Source organism: Carettochelys insculpta, chromosome 3 (genome assembly GCF_033958435.1).
Source record: "Carettochelys insculpta isolate YL-2023 chromosome 3, ASM3395843v1, whole genome shotgun sequence".
Classification (NCBI taxonomy): domain Eukaryota; kingdom Metazoa; phylum Chordata; order Testudines; family Carettochelyidae; genus Carettochelys; species Carettochelys insculpta.
The window spans coordinates 4,086,099-4,111,065 of NC_134139.1; the positions used below are offsets into that span (position 1 = coordinate 4,086,099).

Genomic DNA, 24,967 nt, shown 5'->3' on the forward strand with positions numbered 1-24,967 from the left:
GACCCACCTCAGCCTCCCAGAGGCCGGCTCCTTTCCATGAGAGAGAGTGATTGTGTCTGAGAGAGGCAAGACTAGATTTAAAAACTGCCCTGACGCCATGAGCGGCCCCTGAATCAGCAGCATCCAGTCCCCCAGGCCTACCCTGTGAAGAGAACAGCTCTACCAGACTTGCGCAGCAGCCTTCACAGGCGTGCCGCAGGCTGTGCTGGCTGTGCCAGGCCCGGCTGTCAGGTGTGCTTTCTGGGCATGACAGTTCCTGGCAGTGAGACCAGCTGCCGACTGAGCCGCAGGGTCCAGACAAGAACTGATGGCGGGCCCCCAAATAGTTTAGAGTTGAAACTGTGACAAGGAGAGCGCTGCAAGGCTCCTGGACCCCCACCTCGCTAGCTCTAGAGCACAGAGAAAATCCAGCAGCGTTCTCCCAGAAGCTCAGCCAGCCAGCAAGCGTGTCCAGAGCCTTACTCCCAACCTCTGAGAGCTGTGGGGCGCGTTTCCTCGGCCCTTTCCAGAAGCCGTATGGACCACGGGGAGGGGCATGGCTGAGCCCTGTGGCTCAGGGTGGGAAGCAAATTGCAGCCTTGAGCCATCGGAGAGGGGCCTGCCAGCCCCTCTATCTGCTGTAACAAACAGAACTCTCCCTTGCTGGCTCTTTCCTTCGCTGTCCAGTGACCTGGCTTTCCTCAAGCAGTCGCTGTGCACCAGCTAGGGCAGGGTTCGTGACCTTTTCACTTGCGCTAACCCCCAAGTGCCCCAAACCGTTCACAGCCCCCCATTGCCCCTCCCAAATGGTTCATGGATGCCCAGCAAAGCCAGGGCTGGGTGCTGCATACGCTTCGCTAAATGAGAGAGGAGCCCACAATGTCGATTTTCCAGATGGCGGAATAACTCTAATAACAATTGGAAGCGATTTAATTGAAACATAATTGATTGTAACTTTCTAGGATCATTTTTATCTATTTTCTGTGTTTTCCTCAGCGCCCCCCCCCCCCCGCGCAATAGAGGGTCTGTGGGCGCCAAGTTAGGCCCTACAGCTCTAGAGCAGAGCCCTCATCGGCCAGGTGTGGAATATTCCCCACGTGGACTTTCTCCTCCCTGCTCCTGTTCCTCCTTTTCCCACCCTCCATTCAGTCTCCAGCCTCCATGGCAGACTTGTGGCTCTGGAGGGCCCTTTCTTCTACGTGACTAACTGTCACCCCACTGCGACTGCTGCCTCTCCTGGCCCCACCTTCAGTTACACCTAGAGGGTCTCTGGCCCACCCGGTCCTCTTGCCTGCCTGGGGCACCCAGAGATGTAGTTCTCCTCCTGCGTTCAGGGAGTTCTTTTCACGGGTGATTGTGAACATCTGTGCTTGTGGGCCCAGGCCTGCACTTTGGTGTTATTTGTGGAGCGTTACTAGCTTCAAGAAGTTCTGAGGCTCTGACTCAGGTGCCTCATTAGATTCCCTCAGAAGGGCCTGGGGGGCCAAACGTACAAGCGTGGAGGAGGCACTGTCCTTTCCGTGCCACGCGCTGACTCGCAGGCGTGCCGCCCGCTTTGGTGCAGCACTCGGAAACATGGCCAGTACCGCTCTCTGTGGAGGGCTGAGGCCTCCGCTTGCCTCGCAAGAGCCTGGTTTGGACTCTGTTACAACGGGACAAAGTGGAAGGGGTCTGCAGAATGTACACCGCAGAAAAGGGCCCGAGCTGTGCACTTAGCGGTCTGTATCCCAGCTCTAGATGTGCATGTGCTCCCTCCCTCTCTCTCTCGCACAATCAGTATTAGGAGCGCAGCATTTAACTTCCCTATGTCGAGCTGTTTCTGTGTAACTGCCCACAGGCAGACTCAAACCTGGGGTCCCTGAAGCTGAGTGCGGGCACCTCTCCAGCTTGAGCGGAAGGCCAGCTGGCTCTCAGCTTAGGCCGTACAAGACGCTGCTTCTTTCTCTGTGAAGTGGTCCAGGTACCGCTCCAGGGGACAGTTCACCACACCTGGGTGCGTGGGTTACATCTGCACGGCGGCTGAGACGCATGTGCACAGTCTCTGCTCCAGCTAGGGAGCCAGGGCTGCACGGGCAGTGACTTAGGCGCATTCGCAGACAGCTAATCTAGGGGGCCAAGCGGCTTTGTACTCAGTAGCTAGGCTGAGCTCCCCCTCCCCTGTTCCCTGGCTGAGCCGCTATTTGCGGTGCCCTAGTCAGGCACAGCCAGCGTGCGTCTCGACCTGTGCTGAGAAGCACGTCCCCAGCTGCAATGTAGACACACCCTGAGTGGCACCAGGGCAAGGAGTTTCCAAGCAACGTTGGTAAAGCTGGTAACTCCGGATGCTGCCTGGAAGAAGGGAACTGGGTAACAACTCACAGGAGCTCGCGAAGGCGCTGGTAAGGTGACCTGTTTAAAACCCGGAAAAGCAAAGGCTCCTGGGCTATCAGGACTGACCAAGCCACAGCCTGTGTCTTGGCAACCACAGAACATGCCCACGTCTTTGCAGCTTAGTGGGTGAGAGAGATGGTGGCAGGCGTCATCCTTTCTCCACTTACGTGACCCAGGCCTTGGGAAGTGGTGGGTCTCATCACCAGGTCTGTTGCACCCACAGGTTTTGTGGCAGTCTACAGGCCGGACGTACTGGGTGCACTGGCACATGGTGGAGATTATTGGTGCTGGGGAGAAGCCTGAAGAAGCAGCTGCCCAGGAGAAGGTCTCCAGCCTGACGGAGAGCTTGAACCTGAGCACAGGTGAGGCCGTGGCACTCCCGCAGGCGCGTTCCCTGCCCGGGGCACCCCCGTGAGGTTCGTGGGGCCGATCACGCGTCATGTCCACTGCGGCGTGACTGACGTTTCTCCTGGGGATTTTCTGAAGGAGGAAAGGGGTTCTGTGTGCGCTGTCTGGGGGCGCCAGCCTGTCGGTCATGGTGCGCCTGTTCAAACTGCCGCTGTCAACTGCCATTTGCTGGCCCTTCGCTTCCCCCTGAAAATGTGTGTAAATTCTAGGCCCTGCCAGGGGCTGTGCCGAGAAACCACAGACCCCCTTTCCTCCCGCTGCTAGTGGGGAACGTGGGGGTAGATCAGGCCCACACACAAGTAAGATCTCTGTTGAGTGAGACCCAGCCCCGATCTCTGCAGTATCCCCCCAGTCACCCCGTTTCCAGCCCTGCTGCCAGCGGTCAGTCTGTGGCACGGTGTCGTAGTCCATACGACTTCTCCCCAAGCTGCCCCATGCCAGCTGCCAGGCACTGGTGCGTCGACCGGTCTGTTGGAGTGAGCTGCCCCTGCAGAGCTCTGTTTCCAGTCGGTTTCAATGGAATCCTTTGGTTGAAAACGCCGGCTGGATCGCCCTTCTGCCTTGTGTCTGTGGTTCCTGACAGCCACTTGCTGTCCTTGCTCCTGCTCGCACACGCATGCACTCGCTGTTTGCTGCTTGGCGGCGGCCAGGGAATCCACATGGCAGGTTAAGAAGCTGTGGATTGCTTTGAATCCTGCCTTTTGGCTCCCGGCCTGGCCTCGGCCAGCTCTCCCCTCCCGGCTCCGAGGGCTCTGGGTTTTGTCCGTCTCGGGGGGGAGTGACAGGCTCTGCCCCCTGCAGCCACCCAGACGTTTTACTGCAAACCCCTGGGGGGGCTGGACTCCCTGCCCTACCTGACAGAGTGGGGGCGCGAGGATGCCGAGGCGCTGAGCCGGGCCGAGTGGTGGGAGCTGCTCTTCTTCGTCAAGAAGCTCGACCCGCAGGAGCAGCGGGAGATCATCCACCTCATCGGGCAGCACCAGGAGGAGCAGGTGTGGGGCAGAGGGAGCTGGAGGGTGAGAGATGCTGGGGGGGTGCAGGGGATGGGCGGAGCAGGGAACCGGGGAGCTCGGGGAACAGCGCAGGAGGGGGAGAAGAGGGACCTGGAGCTGCAGGCGGGGAGGTTGGGGAGGTGGGGAGGGAGCCGAGGAGTGCGGCCGGGACACAGCTTGGACAGCGGAAGAAGGACCAGCTCTGGCCTGGCCAGGCAGCGACACCGTGTCCGGCCGGGTGGGCAAGTCCCAGGCCTGGGTGACGCTGTCTGCAGCCTTTGGGACGCGTCCTGTAGGACAAGCACCGGGCTGGCTCTGGCTGCCCTGGGGATGTGCCCGTTGGACTGGCCTGGTGTCCGTTCGGTTCTGCCTGGATCCCTGCTGGACTGGCCGGTGCTGGGTGGGGTGTGGCTGGCCGGGAGACGTTCCCATTGGACTGACCGGTGCCGGGTGGGGTGTGGCTGGCTGGGGGACGTTCCTATTGGCCTGGCCCGGTGCCGGGTGGGGTGTGGCTGGCTGGGGGGCGTTCCTATTGGACTGGCCGGTGCTGGGTGGGGTGTGGCTGGCCGGGGGGCGTTCCCATTAGGCTGGCCCAGTGCCGGGTGGGGTGTGGCTGGCTGGGGGGCGTTCCCATTAGGCTGGCCCAGTGCCGGGTGGGGTGTGGCTGGCTGGGGGGCGTTCCCATTAGGCTGGCCCAGTGCCGGGTGGGGTGTGGCTGGCCGGGGACGCTGGGCTCTGCTGCGGACGCTCCCTGAGCGCTCCCCTGCTCCATGTTTGCAGCTGGCGGAGCTGAAGGAAGAAGCCCTGCTGCAGCTCTCGGTGCCGGTGGTGCTGGCCCAGAAAGTGCTGCGGGTGCTGAGCGAGCGGAGCCAGGGCTGCACCCTGAGTGACCTGCACAGCTCCCACGTCTACACCAAGTACCTCCTGCGCGCAGGGGGGGCGGCGCCAGGCGGGCTGGGGCTGGAGGCCGGCCCCTCGGAGGGCCCTGACTCCCTGGTGTCCAAGAAAGCCAAGAAGGAGCCTCCGGCCGCCTGCGTGCCGGCCCCCACCCCAACCCCCGCCCCCGCCCCCGCCGAGAAATCCGACGGGCAGCTGTTCAGCGAGCTGCTGCGGGCAGAGGGGCTGCACTGCCCCGAGGTGCAGGAGGAGAAAGCCAAGGGTAGGTGCTGGCGGGCGGCTGTCCCCCGGGGGCTCTGGGGGGGTAGCGTGATGGGGAGCGGCGGCTGGGGGCGGGAAGTGGCGACTTGTGGGGCAGGAAGCGTGGTGGGGAGAGGCAGCTGAGGAGCAGGACGGGCGGTGGGGGCGGGAAGTGGCGACTTGTGGGGCAGGAAGCGTGGTGGGGAGGGGCAGCTGAGGAGCAGGACGGGCGGTGGGGACGGGAAGTGGTGACGCTGGGAGGCCGGGAGGGCGGTGTTGGGGGATGGGAAGCGCGGCGGGAGGGGCAGCCGCACACCGGGAAGGGGCGATCTGGGGGCGGCCGGGGACTCGAGAGGCCCCCTGGGCTGAGGGTGTTTGGGCCCTGGCCAGTGCTGAGCAGCCTAAAGGACTCGGCCAAGAAGAGCTCCCTGGAGAGGGTGGCAGAGGTGGTGGAGCTGATCCAGAAGTCGAGCTCCGAGGTGGGGCTGCAGGCAGCTGGGCTGCAGTTCATCATCCGGAGGCTGGAGGAGGAGGCCGGGCGCGAGCGGCAGCTCATCAAACCCGAGGGCGGACTCGCCGTTAGGTCAGTTCCCCGGCGGTCGTGTGGCAGAGCCGGGGCGGGAGGCCCGTGGCCGGCAGGTGGCTCAGGCCTGGCTGGGCCGGGGGAGCCGGTCTGGGGGGCCCGTCCCTGAGCAGCCCCGGCTTCCCGCAGGGACAAGGTGGTGAAGATGCTGGTGGAGCTGCTGAGCAACCAGGCGAAGGAGAAGCTGCTGGTGGTGCTGGCGCTGCGGCTGCTCTGCCTGCTGATGGCCAAGTGCGAGTGGCGCCTGCTCTTCGCCACGGAGGGCGGGGTGCGCGCCGTGCTGGCCTGCATGCGGGAGTACGCCCCCGCCGCGCTGGTCCAGCAGGCCGGCCTGGCGGTGAGTGCGCCGCAGCCACTGGGGCAGGGGAGTCTTGTCAGAGCTGCTGGGGGGGCGGGGACGAGCTGGGCCCTGTGGGGCAGGTGGGGACATGGCTGGGCCCTGTGGGGCGGGGGCGGGGACGTGGCTGGGGCCCCTGTGGGGCGGGGGCGGGGACGTGGCTGGGGGCCCTGTGGGGCGGGGGCGGGGACGTGGCTGGGGCCCCTGTGGGGCGGGGGCGGGGACGTGGCTGGGGCCCCTGTGGGGCGGGAGCGGGGACATGTCTGGGGGCCGGTGGGGCGGGCGGGGACATGGCTGGGGGCCCGGTGGGGTGGGGTGGGGCGGGCGGGGACATGGCTGGGCCCCTGTGGGGGGGGGGCGGGGACATGGCTGGGCCCCTGTGGGGCGGGGGGGGGGGCGGGGACATGGCTGGGCTCTGTGGGGCAGGTGGGGACGTGCTGGGCCCTTGTGAGCTGGGGCAGGACCTGAGGTGGGGGACGTGCCAGGGCCCTTCTGGGCCGGGTTGGGAGCTGGGAGTCGGGGGCCGGGTGCAGCCTGGCGTTCTCAGCCCAGGCTGGTGCTGCGGCTCCCCCGACCGGCTCCTTGGCCCGCCAGGCGCTGAAGGTGCTGGTGGGCACCGGGAGCAGCGAGCTGCCGGGCGCCAGCGAGAAGCCCTGTGCCCTGAGCCGCGCCGATGCCCAGCTGATGCGGGAGATCTTCGCCAGCATCGGCTCCGCCTCCAGCAGGGACTCGGACAGCCTGCTCGGCGCCCTGCCTGCCGCCATCCGCACCATGCAGGGCACCCCTGGGTACGGCGCCCTGGGGGCCTGGGTGGGGGCAGAGCTGGTTATGGGGGGCTGGGCAGAGGCACCGCTGGGTACGGCGCCCTGGGGGCCTGGGTGGGGACAGACCTGGTTATGGGGCGCTGGGCGAAGGCACCCCTGGGTACGGCGCCCTGGGGGCCTGGGTGGGGGCAGAGCTGGTTATGGGGGGCTGGGCTGAGGCACCCCTGGGTACGGCGCCCTGGGGGCCTGGGTGGGGGCAGAGCTGGTTATGGGGGGCTGGGCGGAGGCACCGGGGGGAGGCTGTGCCAGTGCCGGCGGGCGCTCACCCTGGCGCTCTGGCCCACAGGGCGGCCTCGGCCGTGCGGAACGGCCTGCTGGTGGCTGCCATGCTGATGGACGGGCACCGGGGCCTGGCGGAACAGCTGGCGAGCTGCGACATCCACTCTGTGCTGCTGAGCTGCTGCCAGGGGGAGCAGGGCCCCACCGCCCCCGGCCACGGCAACCAGGCGCTGGCCAAGATCGCCCTCAGCCGCCTGGCAGAGCACAAGCTGCCCACCAACCTGGAGCTGGCAGGTACGAGCCGCCCCACCCCCAGGTCTGAGTGCTGTGTCGGTGGGGACAGAGCCACCGGCCCACCCCCCGCCCACGTCTTGAGTGCTGGGTCAGTAGGGACAGAGCCCCCCGCCCACGTCTGCACGCTGGGTCGGTGGGTACAGAGCCCCCCGCCCCTCCCCTCCCCTGTCTGGGCGCTGGGGGCTGGCAGGTGCGGAGCCCCCCCACCGGTACCCCTGCCTGAGAGCCTAGGACAGCAGGACACCCCCCCGGGCGTGCGGAGAGGCTGCAGCCTGCGGTGCCCAGCCCAGCCCTGTGCCCACAGCTGTCTCCCTGTGGCAGAGGCGGGCGCCCCCCTGGCTGTGCTGGAGGGGGACGTGCAGACGCTGCTGGGCCGGCTGCAGGAGAGCAGCCTCTCCACGGAGCTGGTGCTGGCTCTGGAGCGCGGCCTGTGCGACGGGGCCGGCCCCGAGAGCGAGGTGGGCCAGGCCCTGCTGGAGCGTCGGCACTTCCTGCTGCTGCTGCGCAGCCTGGAGCAGCTGGGCGCCGAGAAGGCCGTGCAGCTGGGGACCCTCCGGTGAGCTCAGCGACATGGGGGAGGGGCGCTGGGGACCCTCTGGTGAGCTCGGCGACGTGGGGGGAGGGGCGCTGGGGACCCTCCAGTGAGCGTGGCGACGTGGGGGAGGGGCGCTGGGGACCCTCCGGTGAGCTCGGCGACGTGGGGGGAGGGGCGCTGGGGACCCTCTGGTGAGCTCGGCGACATGGGGGGAGGGGCGCTGGGGACCCTCGGGTGAGCTCAGCAATGTGGGGGAGGGACGCTGGGGACCCTCCAGTGAGCTCGGTGATATGGGGGTGGGGGCTGGGGACCCTCCGGTGAGCTGTGCAGTGCCACCGGGGCCTTGGCGACATGGGATGGGGGCTGGGGACCCTCCGGTGAGCTCAGTGATGTGGGGGAGGGGCGCTGGGGACCCTCCGGTGAGCTCGGCGACGTGGGGGGAGGGGCGCTGGGGACCCTCCGGTGAGCTCGGCGACGTGGGGGAGGGGCGCTGGGAACCCTCCGGTGAGCGCGGCGACGTGGGGGAGGGGCGCTGGGGAAATGGGTGAGGGGCCTGGGGGCAGTCGGGGGTGTGACCTGGGGGCAGTCGGGGGCTCCTGTCAGTGCAGCGGGTCTGGGGGTGCAGGCAGACCCTGGAGATATGAGCTGGGTGGCGGGGGCCAGACCTGGGGGCTTGGGGCACTGGCAGCCGCTGCCCCCCTCAGACCTCCCCAACCCCGTCTCTCGTGCAGGATTTTGAACAAGCTCCTGGACAGTCCCGAGGCGGAGGCGCTGCCCTGGCACGAGTGCATCCAGCCCTGTCTGTCCTCCATGAGCGCCCACGGCAGCGAGCGGGAGGTGAGGGGCCCCTCTCACCGGGCGGGGGGGCGGTTCCTGGCTCTGCCCCGCTTGGGCTCCAGCAGGAATTGCTGGTGAAGTGTGGGCCTGGCGCCTGGGCCCGTAACGGCCCCGGTCTGCACCAGGCCTGTCCTAGGGGGGCCGGGCCCGTTGCCCCCTGCCCCATGGCAGCTGGTGCTCACTCGTGTCCCTGGCCAGGGCTGGGGCCTCTCTCGGTTCGGTTCCTTTCAGGCTGGGGCTGGAGACCCCCGCGGGGCCCTCTCCAGAGAGCAGAGGGTGCCTGGCCCAGGGAGCAGGGAGACGCCCCAGCCCCCGGCAGGCAGGGACAGCGGGGCTGGGGCGCAGGAGGTTTGCCAGGCACAGCTGAGCCGAACCGCAGCAAACTGCATAAAACAGGGCCACTGCGCGCCCCAGAGCGGGTTCCTCCGCGTGACACAGCCCGGTGACACGGCGCCGGCACCGCCGCACTGGCCAGCGAGAGGTCGCACCAGCAGTTCCCTGCCAGCCTCCAGCTGCCCTGCGCCCAACCAGCCCCTCCGTACCCGGGGGAGAGGCTGTGAAACCCAGTCTGCCCTCACCCCAGTGGGTTCCTCCTGCTCCCAGGGAGCAGCCCCAGCCCCAGCCCCAGCCCCAGCCCAGGTCAGGGCATGCAGAGCTCTTCCCCAGCACCAGGCCGGGCCCCGCCTCCAGCCTGGAGCAGCCGCAGGGCGGTTGTTGAAGGACAGAGGGACCAGGGCGCGTGAGTCGGGGGAGCAATCCGGCGACCGCGCCCGTCCCGGCGCGCCTGGCGCAGGCGGAGCAGCTGCTCTGGCGAAGTCCCCGGGGCGCGGGCGTGGCCGGGCGGGGGGCCGATCCTTCCGGGCGCCGCTGGTAGCAGAGAGGCTCCGGGAGAGGGGAGCTGCGCTGCCGAGGGAGGAACCTCAGGGGCCTCTCTGTCCCCGTGCCCACGGGGAGGGAATTGCAGCGTTCCGCCCGGAGCCCGTCCCAGCCCCTTGTGTGTGGTCTGCCATCGCCCCTCTGCTGAGCTGCACGGTCACAGGCAGACCCCCCGGGCGGGGTTGGTGACAAGGTCGCCCTCGCCCGGCTGGGAGCCTCTCACTGCCGGTGGCCGCGCTGCCCCAGAAAGGAGCCTTTCAGCCGCCAGCCCAGGGCCCTCCTCACAGCCCCGGCTCAGCCGGCGCACGCAGACAAGCAGCGGGAAGAGGCTCAGCGACTCACCCACTTTCTCTCCTTCCCACCTCCCGGCACGAGGCTGGTGGGTGCAGCCGTGGTCTGCGTGTTCCTCTTCAACCCCAGTGTCGTCCCGGCGGGAGCTGGGCTGGGCTGGGCCGGGCAGGTGGGTGGGGGGGACGAGCAGCGGCTCTGGCTCCCGGGCCGGCGCCCACGCCCCGGGTCCCGTTGCCCCTCTGCAGGTCGTGCAGGAGTTCATTCGCTTCCTGCACCGCCTGGCCAGCGCCAACAAGGACTGCGCCGTGGTGATGTGTCGCCTGGGCACCAAGGAGGCCCTGTCCAAAGCCCTGGACAAGCACAACTCCAGCCTGCTGCTGGGCGCGGAGCTGCGGGACCTGGTGACCGACTGCGAGAAATACGCCAGCCTCTCCCAGAAGCTGACCACCAGCATCCTGGCCGGCTGCATCCAGGTGAGCCGGGGCCCGGGCTGGCCCAGCCCAGGGCTCACTGCCCCACCCAGGAGCGGGAGGGAGGGGAGCTGCAGCCCCACAGCGGGGGAAGGGTGACAGGGGCAGGCAGGCTGGCTGCGTTGGGGGTGGTCAGGAAGTGGCCTGGGCAGGGGAGTGGGCAGGAGGCTTTGGGGGGCCAGCGAGTGGCTGAGTGAGGTGGGAACGGCTGGGGGCAGAGGCTCCTGGGGCCCAGTTCACTCAGCACCCCCTGCCCCCGGCTCGCCGGCTGGTTGGCGCCTGGGGCGCAGCAACAGGCGTGGGAGGGGTGCCGGGTGCCCCCCCTTTGACGCTCTGCCCCTCCCCCCTTCCAGATGGTGCTGGGTCAGATTGAGGAGCACAGACGGAGCCACCAGCCCATCAACATCCCCTTCTTTGACGTCTTCCTGCACAACCTCTGCCAGGGTTAGTGGGGGAGGCCTGGGTCCCACTGGGGTAATGGGGGAGGGGCCCGTTCCCGGCTGTGCCCCGGCCCAGGGGCTGCCCGGCTCCCTTCAGCGCTGTCCCTGCGCCCTGCAGGCTCCAGCGTGGAGGTGAAGGAGGACAAATGCTGGGAGAAGCTGGAGGTTTCCTCCAACCCCCACCGAGCCAACAAGCTGACGGACAGGAACCCCAAGACCTACTGGGAGTCCAACGGCAGCACCGGCTCCCACTACATCAACGTCTACGTGCACCGCGGCGTGGTGGTCAGGTGGGGCTGCTCCCGGGGGCTCAGGCACGTGGCGCGTTGGGTGACGGGGCGGCAGGTGGCACGGGGGCGTCCCGCGGGCGGGGCAGGGGGCAGCTGCTGTGGTGGGCGGGTTGGGGGAGGGACGTCCAGTCTTCACGTGCTGTTCCCTGGCTCCGGCCTGGAGAGGTTCCCTTTCCTGTGGCCCGCCAGGCAGGGACCTTGTGTGGGTCCCTGGGCACCATGTGCCCGGCTGTGCGGCCAGGTGTGACCCCATGAGGGCTGGGTGCTGCGCGAGGTTGTGAGCCCCTGGGCAGACATGGCCCTGGGACGGACACGCTGGGCTCAGGCCGGGAGCAGAGCCCCGGAACCAGGCTGTTGCCAACGCCGCGTCCCCCCACCCCCACAGACAGATGAGCCTGCTGGTGGCCAGTGAGGATTCCAGCTACATGCCAGCCCGGATCGTGGTGATGGGCGGAGAGACCCCGGCCAGCATCAGCACCGAGCTCAATACGGTGAGCGGTGCGGCCGCCCGGAGAGCCGGGGGCTGCAGGGCTGGGGCGCAGGAAGTTTGCCAGGCACAGCTGAGCCGAACCGTGGCAAACTGCTAAAACAGGGCCACTGCGCGCCCCAGAGCGGGTTCCTCCGCGCGGCACAGCCCAGTGACACGGCGCCGGCACCGCCGCACTGGCCAGCGAGAGGTTGCACCAGCAGTTCCCTGCCAGCCTCCAGCTGCCCTGTGCCCAACCAGCCCCTCCGTACCCGGGGGAGAGGCTGTGAAACCCAGTCTGCCCTCATCTACCTCTTTCCCACCTGGCTGCACCTGGGGGACCTGCCCTGGGAGACCCTTGGCCACAACCCAGCCAGCTGCTGCAGCCTGGCCTGCCGCTAGCACTGTCTGGGGCAGGCCGTGTGCCTGGGCTCTGTGCTGCCGCCGGCGCCGTCTGGGGTGGGACGGGACGGGATGTCTGCCGTGCCCAGGCGTGGCAGGTGTGTGTGAGCGTCCAGGCCACGTGCGGAGCCCAGGCATGCCAGGTGCATGGGAGTGGCCAGGCCATGTGCTTAGCCCAGGCATGGCAGGTGTGTGTGTGCAGCCAGGCCATGTGCTTAGCCCAGGCATGGCAGGTGCGTGTGAGCAGCCAGGCCGTGTGCTTAGCCCAGGCGTGCCAGGTGCGTGTGAGCAGCCAGGCCATGTGCCAGGCTCTGCGCTGCACAGGACTGCAGAGCAGGGGAGGGGCCGAGATGAGGTGTGGAGTTGCCTTCTGGCCCGGGGGTGACTGGGGGCGGGATGGGGGAGCAGACAGGCCGCCCTGCCCCTGGCCGGGGGAGCAGCATGTGGGTCCGCACGCCCTGTGCTTGCAGCGCCAGTGCCAGCGCCAGCTCTGGGCATGGCTGGGCCGTTCGGCAAAGCTGCAGCTCCTGGAGGCTGGTGGCTGCAGCAGAATCCTGCCCATCCGTCCCCGAGCGAGGTCCCCACCTCCTGCCGCCTGGCCGGCCAGACCCCTCCCCGCCGGGAGGCAGCGCGGAGCTCCCAGCCGCTGGTCCTGCCCCGGCAAGGCCCAGGCTCCGCCCGGCGGGGGAGGAGACGCTGCGGGCGCCTGGCCCCGGGTGCTGACGCCGTCCTGCCCTCCCGCTCCCCAGGTGAACGTGCTGCCCTCGGCCAGCAGGGTGGTGCTGCTGGAGAACCTGACGCGCTTCTGGCCCATCATCCAGATCAAGATCAAGCGGTGCCAGCAGGTGGGTGCGCTGCGGCCCTGGCCCAGCCTGCTCCAGCCGGCCCCGGCCCCTCAGCCCGGCGGGAGGCTGGCCCTGGGGTGCCGTCGGGGGGGCGTCGCTCGGGGCCTGGCCGGCAGCGGCTGACCTGCAGCCTTGTGCCCGTGCAGGGTGGCATTGACACGCGCGTGCGAGGCATCGAGATCCTGGGGCCCAAGCCCACCTTCTGGCCCATCTTCAAGGAGCAGCTCTGCCGGCGCACGTACCTCTTCTACACCACCAAGGCGCGAACGTGGTGCCAGGAGATCGCCGATGAGCGGATGCAGCTGCTGCAGCTCTTCAACCGGTGAGGCCTGGCGGGGGGGTCTGCGCCCGAGTGTCTCTCTCCCCCAGGGCCGGCCTGGCCGGCGGGGTCTGCACCCAGGTGTGTGTCTCCCCCAGGGCCGGCCTGGCCCGTGGGGTCTGCGCCCGGGTGTGTCTCCCCCAGGGCCGGCCTGGCCGGCGGGGTCTGCACCCAGGTGTGTCTCTACCCCAGGGCCGGCCTGGCCCGTGGGGTCTGCGCCCGGGTGCGTCTCCCCCAGGGCCGGCCTGGCCAGTGGGGTCTGCGCCCGGGTGTGTCTCCCCCAGGGCCGGCCTGGCCGGCGGGGTCTGCGCCCGGGTGTGTCTCCCCCAGGGCTGGCCTGGCCCGTGGGGTCTGCGCCCGGGTGTGTCTCCCCCAGGGCCGGCCTGGCCGGCGGGGTCTGCACCCAGGTGTGTCTCTCCCCCAGGACCGGCCTGGCCGGCGGGGTCTGCGCCCGGGTGTGTCTCCCCCAGGGCCGGCCTGGCCGGCGGGGTCTGCGCCCGGGTGTGTCTCCCCCAGGGCCGGCCTGGCCCGTGGGGTCTGCGCCCGGGTGTGTCTCCCCCAGGGCCGGCCTGGCCGGCGGGGTCTGCGCCCGGGTGTGTCTCTCCCCCAGGCCAGCCTGGCTGGCGGGGTCTGCGCCCGGGTGTGTCTCTCCCCCAGGGCCAGCCTGGCTGGCGGGGTCTGCGCCCGGGTGTCTCCCTTTCCAGCATTGGCCTGGCCCTGGGCAGAGCACTGCCCTGCCCTGCGTGTTTGTACCCGTGTCTCCCCACTCCCCAGCACTGGTCCCAGCGGCCTCGCGCCCCGGCAGTGACCCGCGGGTTTCTCTGCTGTCGCAGGCTGAACTGTGCCCTGCGGCACGAGCAGGTGTTCGCCGATCGCTTCCTTCCCGACGCGGAGGCGGCCCAGGCACTGGGCAGGACCTGCTGGGAGGCTCTAATCAATCCCTTGGTGCAGAGCATCACCAGCCCAGGTACTGGTCCCCCACACGGCCCCCGTTCCCCCCACCTGCCCTGCCCGGCCCGGCCTGCTGAGCCCCCAGCCCTGTGGCCTTGCAGATCCCAGCGGCGTCAGCCCCCTGGCCTGGCTGCTGAGCGAGTACCTGGAGAACCTGGAGCCGGGCCGACGCCCCAAGAGCTGTGGCACCATGTTCAACTCCCGCGTGCGGCGCCTGAGTCGCCTGCTGGTGCACGTGGACCCCGGCAGCCCGGAGCCCGAGGAGCTGAGCGCGCCCAGCAGAGCCAGTAAGGTCCCCTCCCCCGCGGTGCGTGGGGCCAGCACAGGGCTGAGCGGGGGACCCTCCTGCTGCCTTTGGTGTCCTGCTGCCAGGCCCAGGCAGGGGCACTGCACATGGGCGTGGCCCTGTGTGCCTGAAGCCCGCAGGCGGGTGACACGCTCCAGGGCTGGGGGCAGCCCATGGGTCTGCCCAGCAGAGGAGGGCTGGTTCTCTTGCCCTGGGTGGCTGGCACAGAGGAGCTGGCCGGGGACAGGGAGGAGGGGGCCTTGCCCGGCACTCGGGCTGCAGGGAGGATCTGTGGGTCTGGTCCCCCAGGCAGGGCCGGCAGGTGCCAGCTGCCCCCTGCAAAAGCCGGGGCTCCGTGCACAAGGTTTTGGGGCTGGTTGGCTTCGGCTCCCTCACTCAGTGACCACGTGGGGTGAGCTGGGCCCTGCCGGGCTGGGGCTTGCGGCACCCCCAGCCCATTGCCAGCGAGCTGCCCCCCAAGGGGAGCACCCCACACTGCTGGTGCTGCCCCTTTGCCCCCCCAGCGCTGCCCGCACGCCAACCCCCGCCCTTGGCAGATGGGAAGAACGGCAAGAACAAGTGGAGCAGCTCCGGGGCCGCCAAGGGCTCAGGGAGGGAGCCCAGCAGCATGGCGGGGATCACGCAGTGCTGGAGGCGCGTTGTGCAGCAGCAGGTGGGGGGCGCCGGGGGAGGGGCCGTGGGGAGGTGATGGGGGGGCACCATCGTGCAGGGGCGGGGGTGTCCCGGCCTGTCTGGGTCTCTGCGGCCGGTCCCGCTCCCCGTGCTCCATGGGGGCAGCAGGGCCCCGTCCCCTCTGCGCCTCCTGCCCCTGGCCCAGCCTGTGGGCCCAGCGCTTGGCCAGGGCCCTCCCTGAACGCGTGTCCCCCTTCGCCCCACTGGGGCTGGCCTGTAACCGTGTGCTGCGTCCCCCCCCAGCCAGCCTGTAACCGTGTGCTGCGTCCTCCCGCAGCCGCCCTGTAACCGTGTGCTGCGTCCCCCCCCCAGCCGGCCTGTAACCGTGTGCTGCGTCCCCCCGCAGCCGGCCTGTAACCGTGTGCTGCGTCCCCCTGCAGCCGGCCTGTAACCGTGTGCTGCGTCCCCCTGCAGCCGCCCTGTAACCGTGTGCTGCGTCCCCCCCCAGCCAGCCTGTAACCGTGTGCTGCGTCCTCCCGCAGCCGCCCTGTAACCGTGTGCTGCGTCCTCCCGCAGCCAGCCTGTAACCGTGTGCTGCGTCTCCCCCGCCCCCCGGCTGGCCTGTAACCGTGTGCTGCGTCCCCCCCGAGCCAGCCTGTAACCGTGTGCTGCGTCTCCCCCGCCCCCCGGCTGGCCTGTAACCCTGTGCTGCGTCTCCCCCGCCCCCCGGCTGGCCTGTAACCCTGCGCTGTCCCCCCCGCCGGCCGGCCTGTAACCGTGCGCTGCCCCTGCCCGCGCAGGTGAGGCGGTTCCTGGAGGCGGCGTGGCAGGGCCTGGACTTCGTGGAGAAGTACTGCCGCCTCTACCAGGGCCTGCGCCGCGCCGCGGAGGAGCTCTTCGGGCAGCAGGCGGCCTTTGCGCTGGCCCTGCGCCAGGGCTTCTCCGGCGGCCTGTTGCAGCTCTCCTTCCTGACAGCCATGCACGTGAGTGGGGCTCCGTTGTGGGGCTGTCCCCGGCCCTGGGCCCTGCAGAGCGGCCAGGCTGCTCGGCCCAGTGCCGGCCTGTCGGCTGCAGAGGCTCCCGTGTCCTGGCTGCCCTCCGTGGGCCTGGGGTCCCCTCTGCGGGGTCGGGGTGTCGCTGCCGTGGGATTAACCCCTGGTGTATTGTGGCCCCGGCCTGCTCTGCTCCATCACTGTGAGTGGGAGCGGCCCCCTGCCCTCCGCCTGGGCGTGCAGCTCCCCTCCCCCATTGTGCCGCTCTGTCCCGTGCATGGGGTGCCCCTGGGACTGACCCTCTATGGGACTGGGGTTCCCGCACCATCCGAGTGTCAGCCGGGCACCCGTAGGGTCCCACCCCGGCACCTGGCGCTCTCCCCAGGTGAGCGAGCAGTTCGCACGCTACGTCGACCAGCGGATCCAAGAGAGTCGGACGGACGTGGCCAACACGGAGTCGCTGCACCGGCTGCAGCAGAGCCTGGAGCCCCTGCTCTTCGTCTCCGGCCTGGAGCTCGCCAACACCTTTGAGCACTTCTACCGGTGAGAGGGAGCCCAGAGGAGGATCTGTGCCCCTTGTGTGCCCGGCTCTGTCCACACCCCTCCCCCAGTGGGGCTGGGGCCGGGGCTTTCATGGGGGTCCCCTGAGTCCAGTCGGCCCCCAGCCCCAGAGCCTGTCCCCCCAGGCATGGCTGGCAGCAGGCAGGGAAGGGGCCCTGCAGCACCCTCTCTCAGGAGGCTGCACTGGCCACACTGCCAGGGCCAGGCAGGGAGGGAGCTGGGCAGCACAGGTGTCCCCAGGCTGGGTGTGGCCGGACGTGCCTCTTAGTGCTGGAGTGTGCCAGCCACCCAGGATGCCCAGCTGCCGGCGATGGCAAAGGCGCAGAGCGGCCAACAAGAGAGCAGGAATTGGGGGAGGGGCTGTGTTTGTGTGGAGTGGGGGGGGCACTGGGCCCACCCTGAGGTCAGCTGCCGTAGCAGATGTTACCTGGGTGGGCGGGGCGCTGGGGGCACACCCTGAGGCCAGCTGCCATTGCAGGTATTATCTTGGTGACCGGCTCCTGGCCCAGGGCAACGTGTGGCTGGAACGCGCCGTTGTCGACCAGCTCGGGCTCTGCTTCCCCAATCGCTTCCCCCAGCTGATGCTGAAGAACCTGAGTGAGTCAGAGGAGCTGCAGCAGCAGTTCCACCTCTTCCAGCTGCAGCAGCTCGACAGGCGCCTGCTGGAGCTGGATGTAGCCCAGGAGGACGTGGTGAGCCCTGGGCAGGGTCTGCATGGTGTCCCCTGCCCCCCCGGGATGTGGTGAAAGCTGAATGGAGTCTGAGCAGTTGTCTATGCTGTACTGGGGTGCATGGTGGGGTCTGTATGGTGCCCCCTCCCTTCCCGGGGCTGTAGGGGTTGCGGTGATCCCTGGGTCAGGATAGCATCCCCTGCCATCCTGGGGATGTGGTGAGTCCGAAGTGGGATCTGTGTGGTGCTCCCCCTTGCCATCCCTAGGAGCCTGGGGGACGCAGTAGGGCTGGGCGATGTTTTCTCCCTTCCGAGGTGGGACGGCCAGACAGGTCATGGCAGGAGCCTGAGCCCTGGCACCCCGCTCCTGTCCCCAGGCAATGGAGGAGCTGGCTGTGTTGGAGGAGGAGGAGCCAGAGGTGAAGGTGCTGGTCCTGTCTCCACGCTGCTGGACCATCTCCCCACTCTGTCACCTGGAGGAGCCCAGCAGGTTTTTCCCACCACCCCTCGGGAGCTACCTGGTGCGGTTTGCTGATTTCTACACCAAGAGTGAGTGTGGGCGGTTTGGGCAGGGCAGGGCTGGAGGGTTGAGCTGAGGGGGGTGACGTCGGTGGAGTTTAAAATGAACATGAGAACCGGGAGAGGTGCTGTGTGTGACCACTTTGGTGCTGTTGAGTGGAGAAACCCCAATGCTGGGCTCTAACTGGCCTGGTTTTAAGCCATTTGCGCAGGTTTGGCTCTCAGCTGCGACCAGAAAAGCCTCCTATAGGATAGTGGCGTAGTCGGCAGGGTAATGTACTACAGGCAGCGTACACAATCAAAAATGATGCAAACATATAGGCAGCAGAAACAGGTGGTGACTCACCAGCTCCCATCAGACACCTCGCTTGGCCCACTTGGTGCAAGCTTTGGTGCAAACCTTCAGACAGGGGTTACAATAATGGTTCTCCTTTATTTTAAAATCCAGCAACGTCACGGGGGGCTGGGCCGGGCTGGGCCGAGGGCAGAGCTGGAGGGTTGGGCTGGGGACAGGGCTCTGGGGTCACCGTGAAGCCGGGGATGGGTCAGACTCAACAATGGGGGGGGCAGGGGCTTGGGGCAGCCTGGGCCAGGCGGCAGAGCTGGGTGGCACTGCCCTGGCTGCCCACGCGTCCTGCAGGGCAGCGCCTGGGGGTCCCTGCTGGGACTGGCCGCGTCTCTTTCAGGTCAGAGCCGGTGGGGCCTGGAGCACACGAAGCCGCGGCGCTTGCAGTGGACGTGGCTGGGCCACGCGGAGCTGCAATTCGCAGGCAGCACCACCCTGCATGTCTCCACCTTGCAGATGTACATCCTGCTGTGCTTCAACAGTGCCCAGGTGGGGCGTCTGCTGGGCCAGGGCCGGGACCCTGCCTGGGGCCAACGGGGCACAGGTCCCCCATCCTCCCTGGACCTTCCCCTTCTGGGTCGGGGCTGGGACCTGCCTGGGGCCAATGGGGTGCAGGTCCCCTGTCCTCCCTGGACCTTCCCCCACTGGGCCAGGGCTGGGACGCCACCTGGGGCCAACGGGGCGCAGGTCCCCCTGTCCTCCCTGGACCTTCCCCCACTGGGCCAGGGTCTGGGACCCCGCCTGGGGCCAACGGGGCGCAGGTCCTCCTGTCCTCCCTGGACCTTCCTCCACTGGGCCAGGGCTGGGACCCCGCCTGGGGCCAACGGGGCGCAGGTCCTCCTGTCCTCCCTGGACATTCCCCTGCTGGGCTGGGGCCGGGGCCGGTGCTGGGACCCCACCTGGGGCCAACGGGGCGCAGGTCCCCCTGTCCTCCCTGGACATTCCCCTGCTGGGCTGGGGCCGGGGCCGGTGCTGGGACCCCACCTGGGGCCAACGGGGCGCAGGTCCTCCTGTCCTCCCTGGACCTTCCTCCACTGGGCCAGGGCTGGGACCCCGCCTGGGGCCAACGGGGCGCAGGTCCTCCTGTCCTCCCTGGACATTCCCCTGCTGGGCTGGGGCCGGGGCCGGTGCTGGGACCCCACCTGGGGCCAACGGGGCGCAGGTCCCCCTGTCCTCCCTGGACATTCCCCTGCTGGGCTGGGGCCGGGGCCAGTGCTGGGACCCCACCTGGGGCCAACAGGGCGCAGGTCTCCCGTCCTCCCTGGACCTTCCTCCACTGGGCCAGGGCTGGGACCCCACCTGGGGCCAACGGGCTGCTGGCTCCTGCTGTCCTTGCAGCCCAGGGAGAGCCCTTCTCCCAGCTGTGCTGTGGGGCGCAGACTCCTCCTCCCCCCAGCAGTTACCATACAGAGCCCCAGGATTGTTCCCTTCAGGCCCTGGGAGCCCAGAGAAGCAAAGGTTGCGTCTCCCCATGGCTCCTGCCAGAGGAGTTGGAGCTGTTCTCGCCCCTCAGCCCCAGGGTGTGTTGTGGCCTCTCCCCCAGACACGTCAGCCGGCTGCTGTGTCCCTGTGCGGTTGCTCCAGCCCCTCCCCCGGTCCCCAGGGCCTTCGCCCCATTGCCCCAGCCCCTGGGCTGTGGCCCCCAGCGCGGTTGCCCCGTGGCCATGGCCCTGTCTCCTCTGCTCGGCAGGAAGTTGCTGTGGAGGCCCTGGCCCAGGCCACGGGCCTGTCTGCCATCCTGCTGAGCCACGCGCTGAAGCCGCTGACGGGAGAGGCCGGGATCCTGACCCAGAGCCTGCCCCATGGGGGTGCGTATGCGGCCGCCAGAGGGAGGGCTGGGGCTTGGGCTGGGGATCCCTAGGGGGGCGGGAGCCCTGGAGCTTGGGAGCGGGTCGGTGCCTGAGCAGGCACCAGGGAGGAATCCCTGGGTGTGTCTGGCGGAGCCGTCCCTGAGCAGGGCAGGGTGTGCGGTGGGGACCCTGGGGCAGGGCTGCCCAGGCCCTGCCGAATGCACCGTGCTGGTCCCAGGTGTGCTGCGGCTGAACGAGGCGGCCCTGGCCCGGGCGGGCGGCCAGGCCCTGCGGCTGCTCCCCAGGCAGACGTACCTGAACGTGGAGGATGATGAGGGACGCGCGCTGGAGAGGAAGAGGAACATCATCTGCTGCCTCATCATCCAGCAGCTGAAAGGGGAGAAGGAGCTGCACATCGACAACCTGGTGTTCAGGGTACGGGGGCTCGGCCGGCGGGGGCTGCTCCAACCCCTGCCAGCACCAGGCTAACTCCACCCTCCTGTAATACATGGGGGTTTCCAAGGCACTCCTGAGCGAGCCAAAGCCGGGCAAATTGCTCAAAACCAGGCCACTGACAGCCCAGCCCTGTTTAAGTGTTCCTCCACTATAAGGCACCAAACCAGCAGAGCACCTCTGCCGCCTTCCTGGCCAGCAAATCCCTCAGAGACTTCAGCTTCCCTGGTGCCCCGTCCAGTCTTCTCCTTATACAGATGAGGGTTATGAAAGCCAGTCTCACCAAATCCAGACAGGTGCTTCCCGCCCCAAAGGGACCAGTCACATTCCTAGGTCAATATGTACTTACATCTTACCCAAAGCAGCCTCTGGGCCAGTCCTTTAGGATCTAAAGGTTTATTAAGAACAGGAAAGAAAACATAGGGTGAGTGTGAAATTGTTTGTGGTCCAATTACCTAAAATTTCTTGGTGCAGGCTCTGGCAGATGGAACCAGGTGGCTGTCTTGACTGTCTCTGCAATACATCCTTTGTTAGGATGGGTCAGAAATTCATTCAGGCTCAGTTCACGGCAGCGATGTTCCTTCAAACTGCACATGAGCTGGTGGGATCTCAGGGTCCTCTTTATAGCCTTGCCCACATGGCAGGGAATCCACTGTTACTCTCTTGCTTGGGATCACATTTGCAACAGAGAATCACAAGATCAGGTCACCTGTCCATGTCCCTTTCTTGGGTATTCCGCCCTTGGCTGCATGGTCAGACCACATGGCCCAGCTAAATTCCTGAGATGTGGGTGGGAGTGTGACCAGGCCCTGTCTCTGTTTAATACATCTTCACCTGGCCAGGAGGCTGCCACACCTCCCACTGCGATTCCCAGAACTTAACTCTTCTACCACAAATACGGAGCCAATCTTGTAACTTCACAGACAAACATGGTCTGGACATAAGCAGCATCAGGTTCAGTGAGTCTCCAGCTTCTGTTAGACACCTCCCTTGGCCCACGTGGCACAGGATTTGGTGCAAACTTCGGGCAGTCGTTACAGGAATGGTTCTAATGTTCATTTTAAAATCCAATAACGTCACCCCCCACCCCCCAGGTGATTGACGCCTGTCAGAGGCGGGAGTCTGGGCCCGCCTCCAAGTTCCTCAGCTTCGGCTGCAGCAGCACAGATGTGCTGTCCTGCGTCCTGCACCTGTTGAACCAGGGCTATGTGCGGCGGCAGGAGGACAACCCCCAGCTGCTGGAATACGTCTCCACGGAGCCCACCACGCCTCACCGGGGCCAGGCCCAGGTCATTTTCCAGAGCCCTGAGTGCCAGAGGGGGCAGGACGAGGGCAGCAAGGTCCCCCCGTTCAGGTAGGCAGGTGGGGCTGGAGTGGCGGTGCTGGCAGCTCTCCAGACAGGTAATGGGTGTTCGCTGTCTGCCAGGTTGGACGCTGGTGGAGTTGGCCCAGAGGAGGTCCTCTTGGAGACCCTGCTGCTGCCCGTGGGGCGCACCATGAGCCAGGAGGAGGTGGAAGGGCTCATGAACCAGACGGTGCAGCAGGTCCAGGACACCCTGAGCTTGTCGGCCGACAGAGCCCAGCACCTGCTCATCCACTGCAAGTGGAACGTGGACCTGCTGATCCAGCGCTACACTGAGGACCCTGAGCTGCTGCTGATTTCCTCCGGGCTGCAAGTGCAGAACCCCCAGCTGCCCCCCAGCCCCGTCACCCACTGTCCAGTGTGCGTGAGCCAGCTGTGTCCGGACGACAGCCCTCCTGCCCTCTGCTGCATGCACTACTGCTGCAAGGTGAGGGGCCTGGCCGCGGCTGAGGGGAGGGATGCAGCTGTCAGGGGAGGGTCTCAGGAGAGCAGCTTGCCCCACCCCCTTTCCCTGGCTTCCTCCTGGGCCTGGGTCAGCCTCCATCACTCCCTGTTTGCAGGTCTTGTGTAATCCTGGCACCTCTGTCCAGAAGGTGAATTCTGTGATTTGCCAGGAGCTGAGACAGCCCCTGAGTAAGGAAGGGGGCTCATGGGGAGGGGCTCGCTCCCTGGGGTGGGCATGAGATGTACTCTCTAGGTCTGACTTTGTCCCCTCTCCCCAGTCCTGCTGGAATGAATATCTGACGTCTCGCATTGAGCAGAACCTGGTTCTGAATTGCACCTGCCCCATCCCGGACTGCCCTGCACAGCCCACCACCGAGTTCATCCGCTCCATCATCTCCTCCACGGACGTCATTGCCAAGGTAGGTCAGCTCGGGTCCCACCTGGACATGGGACCTCGTCTAGTCTGCCCTGACGCAGTGTGCTGGGGGACACACCTGACTTCTAGGCCGCCACCATCCCCTCTCCAGCTTGGTAACTGGTTGGCCGCGAGCTACCTGGGAGAAGGCTTGCGCCTTCGAATGAGTGACTCCTCCGCTGTGCCATGGCTCTTTGCTCCTGGCCTTCTCTTCCCCTCTTTGCACTGCCCTCCTTGTTCTCCTCCCTCTGTCTCTATCCCGCTTTCCACCCGAACCAGCACCCAGCCACCCAGGAGAGTGTGACGGCAGGAATGAGCCATCCGTGGCCCTCTGTGTGCAGACGTGAAAACCAGCTTCTCTTCCCAAGGGCGTATCAATCCAAGCAGTAGGCGTCTGGGGCATCTCTGTTACGAGTATGAGCCCCGGGTCTCAGCTGCCCCCTTTGCCCCTCTGCTGGCAAGTGTTTTGCATGGCCCTTACTGCAGAGAAACCTCCACCCCATTGCGGAGAACTATTCCGCCTTGGAAGGGGGCCCTCAGCAGGAGGCGCTAGGGTGCTTTGGCTTCTCGTTGGCAGAGAGGGAGGAGTTAGGCTCCCAAGGGAAGGTTCCTCTCAGCATTTTCTCTTCAGAACTGGGCTTTCCTCCTGTCTCCAGAAGTGGCTGGCGGGGGGACCCCTTTCACAGAGCTATCGAATGTCCTGCCAAGCAGCTGGCAGGCCTCGGTTGGAGGGCGCCGTGTCCTTTCTGCCCTGCCTGTTGGAGCACTCCTGGAGGCGAGGGTGGCTGGCCCTGGAGCAGGGAGCAATTAACATGCTGCTGCTTGAGTCCTGGCTGTGGGTAGCATGGGATCTGCCAGCTCAGCCCCTGAGGAGGCATCTCTGGCTCACGTTTCCTTTGCCTCGGCGCAGCTGCTGCTCTCCCCAGGAGGGAGGGTTCTCTCCTGGTTACGTGAGGGACCCTCTTCTCCTGCTCCCCATCTGAACAGGCCCGGGTACGTTGGGTATGGCTGGGAATTCGTATTGGTGAAGGACTGGAGGGCCAGCTCACCTCTTTCTGCCCTTTGCGGGGGCACATGAGGTCCTTGGGGTGCAGGTGTGTCCCCAGTGAACGTTACTGGTCAAAGACTGTTGATCTCATGAGCCACCTGTAATACACGAGGGTTTCCCCGGCACAGCTGAGAGAGCCAAACCTGGGCAGATTGCTGAACATTACAGCCCAGACTGGGGTTCCTTCACATAGAGCACACCAAGCCAGTCACCCAGAGAGAGCACCTCCGCTGTCTTCCTGGCCAGCCAGGGGTCACGTGAGCAAATCCCTCAGGCATGCCAGCTTCCCTGGCGCCCAACCGGTGCCCCTCCTCACACGGAGGAGAGGTGATGGGAACCGATCTCACCAAATCCACACAGGCCTTTCCAGTCCCCTGAGGGTCCAGCCGCATCCCCTGGTCAATATCTCCTTAGATCTTCCCCAAAGCAGCCACTGGGCCAGTCCTTTAGATGCCAGCTCCTAAGGGTTTAGTACCAAAGAAAGAAAGAGGGCAGGGTGAGAGAGAGAAATTCAGTGGTCAAGTTACAGACCTCAGTTGTACGTTTCTCGAGGCGGGCGGCAAGGGCGGCTATCTTCGTCTCTAGAATACAGCCTTTGTGAGGCTGGGCCGCCGGCCAGTCAGGCGCTGTTCATAGCAGAGCTGCCCCCGCCAGCTGCGGCCCAGAGATTGGAGACAGGATGGAGATCTGCAGGCTGGGGGCAAGATGGTGACTGCCACGGCCCCGTTTAGAGGAGGGCAGATCCTGCTTGTGGTCACTTACACAGTGGAGAACTAGATGATCAGGTCGCCAGTGCGGCCCTTGTTGGGGCGCTGGCCGTGTGCTCAGATGATACGTCCCGACAACATTCCTGAGAGGTGGATTAGAATCCACTCGGCTCACCCCGGCCACAGGAATTGCCCTGCCTCCTAGTGTGTCCTAACCTACGCGGCTTGCCCAGGGCCAACAGTTATCGCAGGCATACCAGCCGCAGGAACAGATTCAGTGACTCACCAGCTTTCATTAGACACCTCACTTGGCACAAGATTTGGTGCAAACTTAGGACAGTGGTTCCAGTACTGATTGACATGTTGGTTTTAAAACCCGGCACCGTCACACCCTGGTTACCGTAAGGGAGGTACCACTCCTGCAGGAGCAGTCTTCTCTGGAGGCCTGTCTAACCGGCCATTCAGCCCTGACGTGCCTGGGGCTCTCTCCTTGGCTGTCCAGCCAGAAGTGCCAGTCACACTCTGCTTTGTCTCTAGGTGTCTGCCTCCCTCCGCAGGGGCACTGAATGAAACCCAGCAGATGGGTCTGGCCCAGCCTTAGTCTGCTGCTGGTGGCAGAGTGGCTGCTGCTGAATATTTCGTCTGTCCCGTTTCTTGGTGCTTTGGGTTATGTTCTCTCTGCAGCCCTGCAGCTTCCCTCTCAGCACAGTGCCCCGCTCTGCCTCCTGTCTCTCGGGCAGTGTCTCTCCAGCTACCCTGCCCTCCCCCTGTAGCTGTGTGCGCATTCTGCAAGGTCCCTTCGGGCTGTAGCATTTCCCACCCTTGTGAACCTTGTCCTCACCATGGGGAGTGCTGGGCACGGCTCTTACCGCAGA

At 66.7% G+C, this 24,967-nt stretch overlaps 1 protein-coding gene across 4 annotated transcripts in view; it reads left to right on the plus strand.

Annotated features, from left to right (window-relative positions):
• LOC142010809 (cullin-9-like) overlaps positions 1-24,967 on the plus strand; it is a 60,361-nt gene that overhangs the window by 26,303 nt on the left and 9,091 nt on the right. For 2 of the 4 annotated variants that reach the window (XM_074989279.1, XM_074989280.1), the window contains exons 5-32: positions 2,573-2,711; positions 3,559-3,749; positions 4,530-4,908; positions 5,277-5,469; positions 5,599-5,806; positions 6,401-6,594; positions 6,917-7,143; positions 7,465-7,699; positions 8,410-8,515; positions 9,928-10,155; positions 10,506-10,596; positions 10,711-10,882; positions 11,268-11,373; positions 12,500-12,595; positions 12,742-12,917; positions 13,748-13,881; positions 13,967-14,152; positions 14,676-14,824; positions 15,585-15,767; positions 16,162-16,319; positions 16,816-17,029; positions 17,385-17,556; positions 18,213-18,361; positions 19,563-19,680; positions 19,901-20,097; positions 21,210-21,469; positions 21,542-21,905; positions 22,201-22,341. In XM_074989279.1, the coding sequence (XP_074845380.1) occupies positions 2,573-2,711; positions 3,559-3,749; positions 4,530-4,908; positions 5,277-5,469; positions 5,599-5,806; positions 6,401-6,594; positions 6,917-7,143; positions 7,465-7,699; positions 8,410-8,515; positions 9,928-10,155; positions 10,506-10,596; positions 10,711-10,882; positions 11,268-11,373; positions 12,500-12,595; positions 12,742-12,917; positions 13,748-13,881; positions 13,967-14,152; positions 14,676-14,824; positions 15,585-15,767; positions 16,162-16,319; positions 16,816-17,029; positions 17,385-17,556; positions 18,213-18,361; positions 19,563-19,680; positions 19,901-20,097; positions 21,210-21,469; positions 21,542-21,905; positions 22,201-22,341 (5,166 nt within the window). The remainder of the gene's footprint in view (positions 1-2,572; positions 2,712-3,558; positions 3,750-4,529; positions 4,909-5,276; positions 5,470-5,598; positions 5,807-6,400; positions 6,595-6,916; positions 7,144-7,464; positions 7,700-8,409; positions 8,516-9,927; positions 10,156-10,505; positions 10,597-10,710; positions 10,883-11,267; positions 11,374-12,499; positions 12,596-12,741; positions 12,918-13,747; positions 13,882-13,966; positions 14,153-14,675; positions 14,825-15,584; positions 15,768-16,161; positions 16,320-16,815; positions 17,030-17,384; positions 17,557-18,212; positions 18,362-19,562; positions 19,681-19,900; positions 20,098-21,209; positions 21,470-21,541; positions 21,906-22,200; positions 22,342-24,967) is intronic. The other 2 variants (XM_074989281.1, XM_074989282.1) reach the window with 1 other exon arrangement.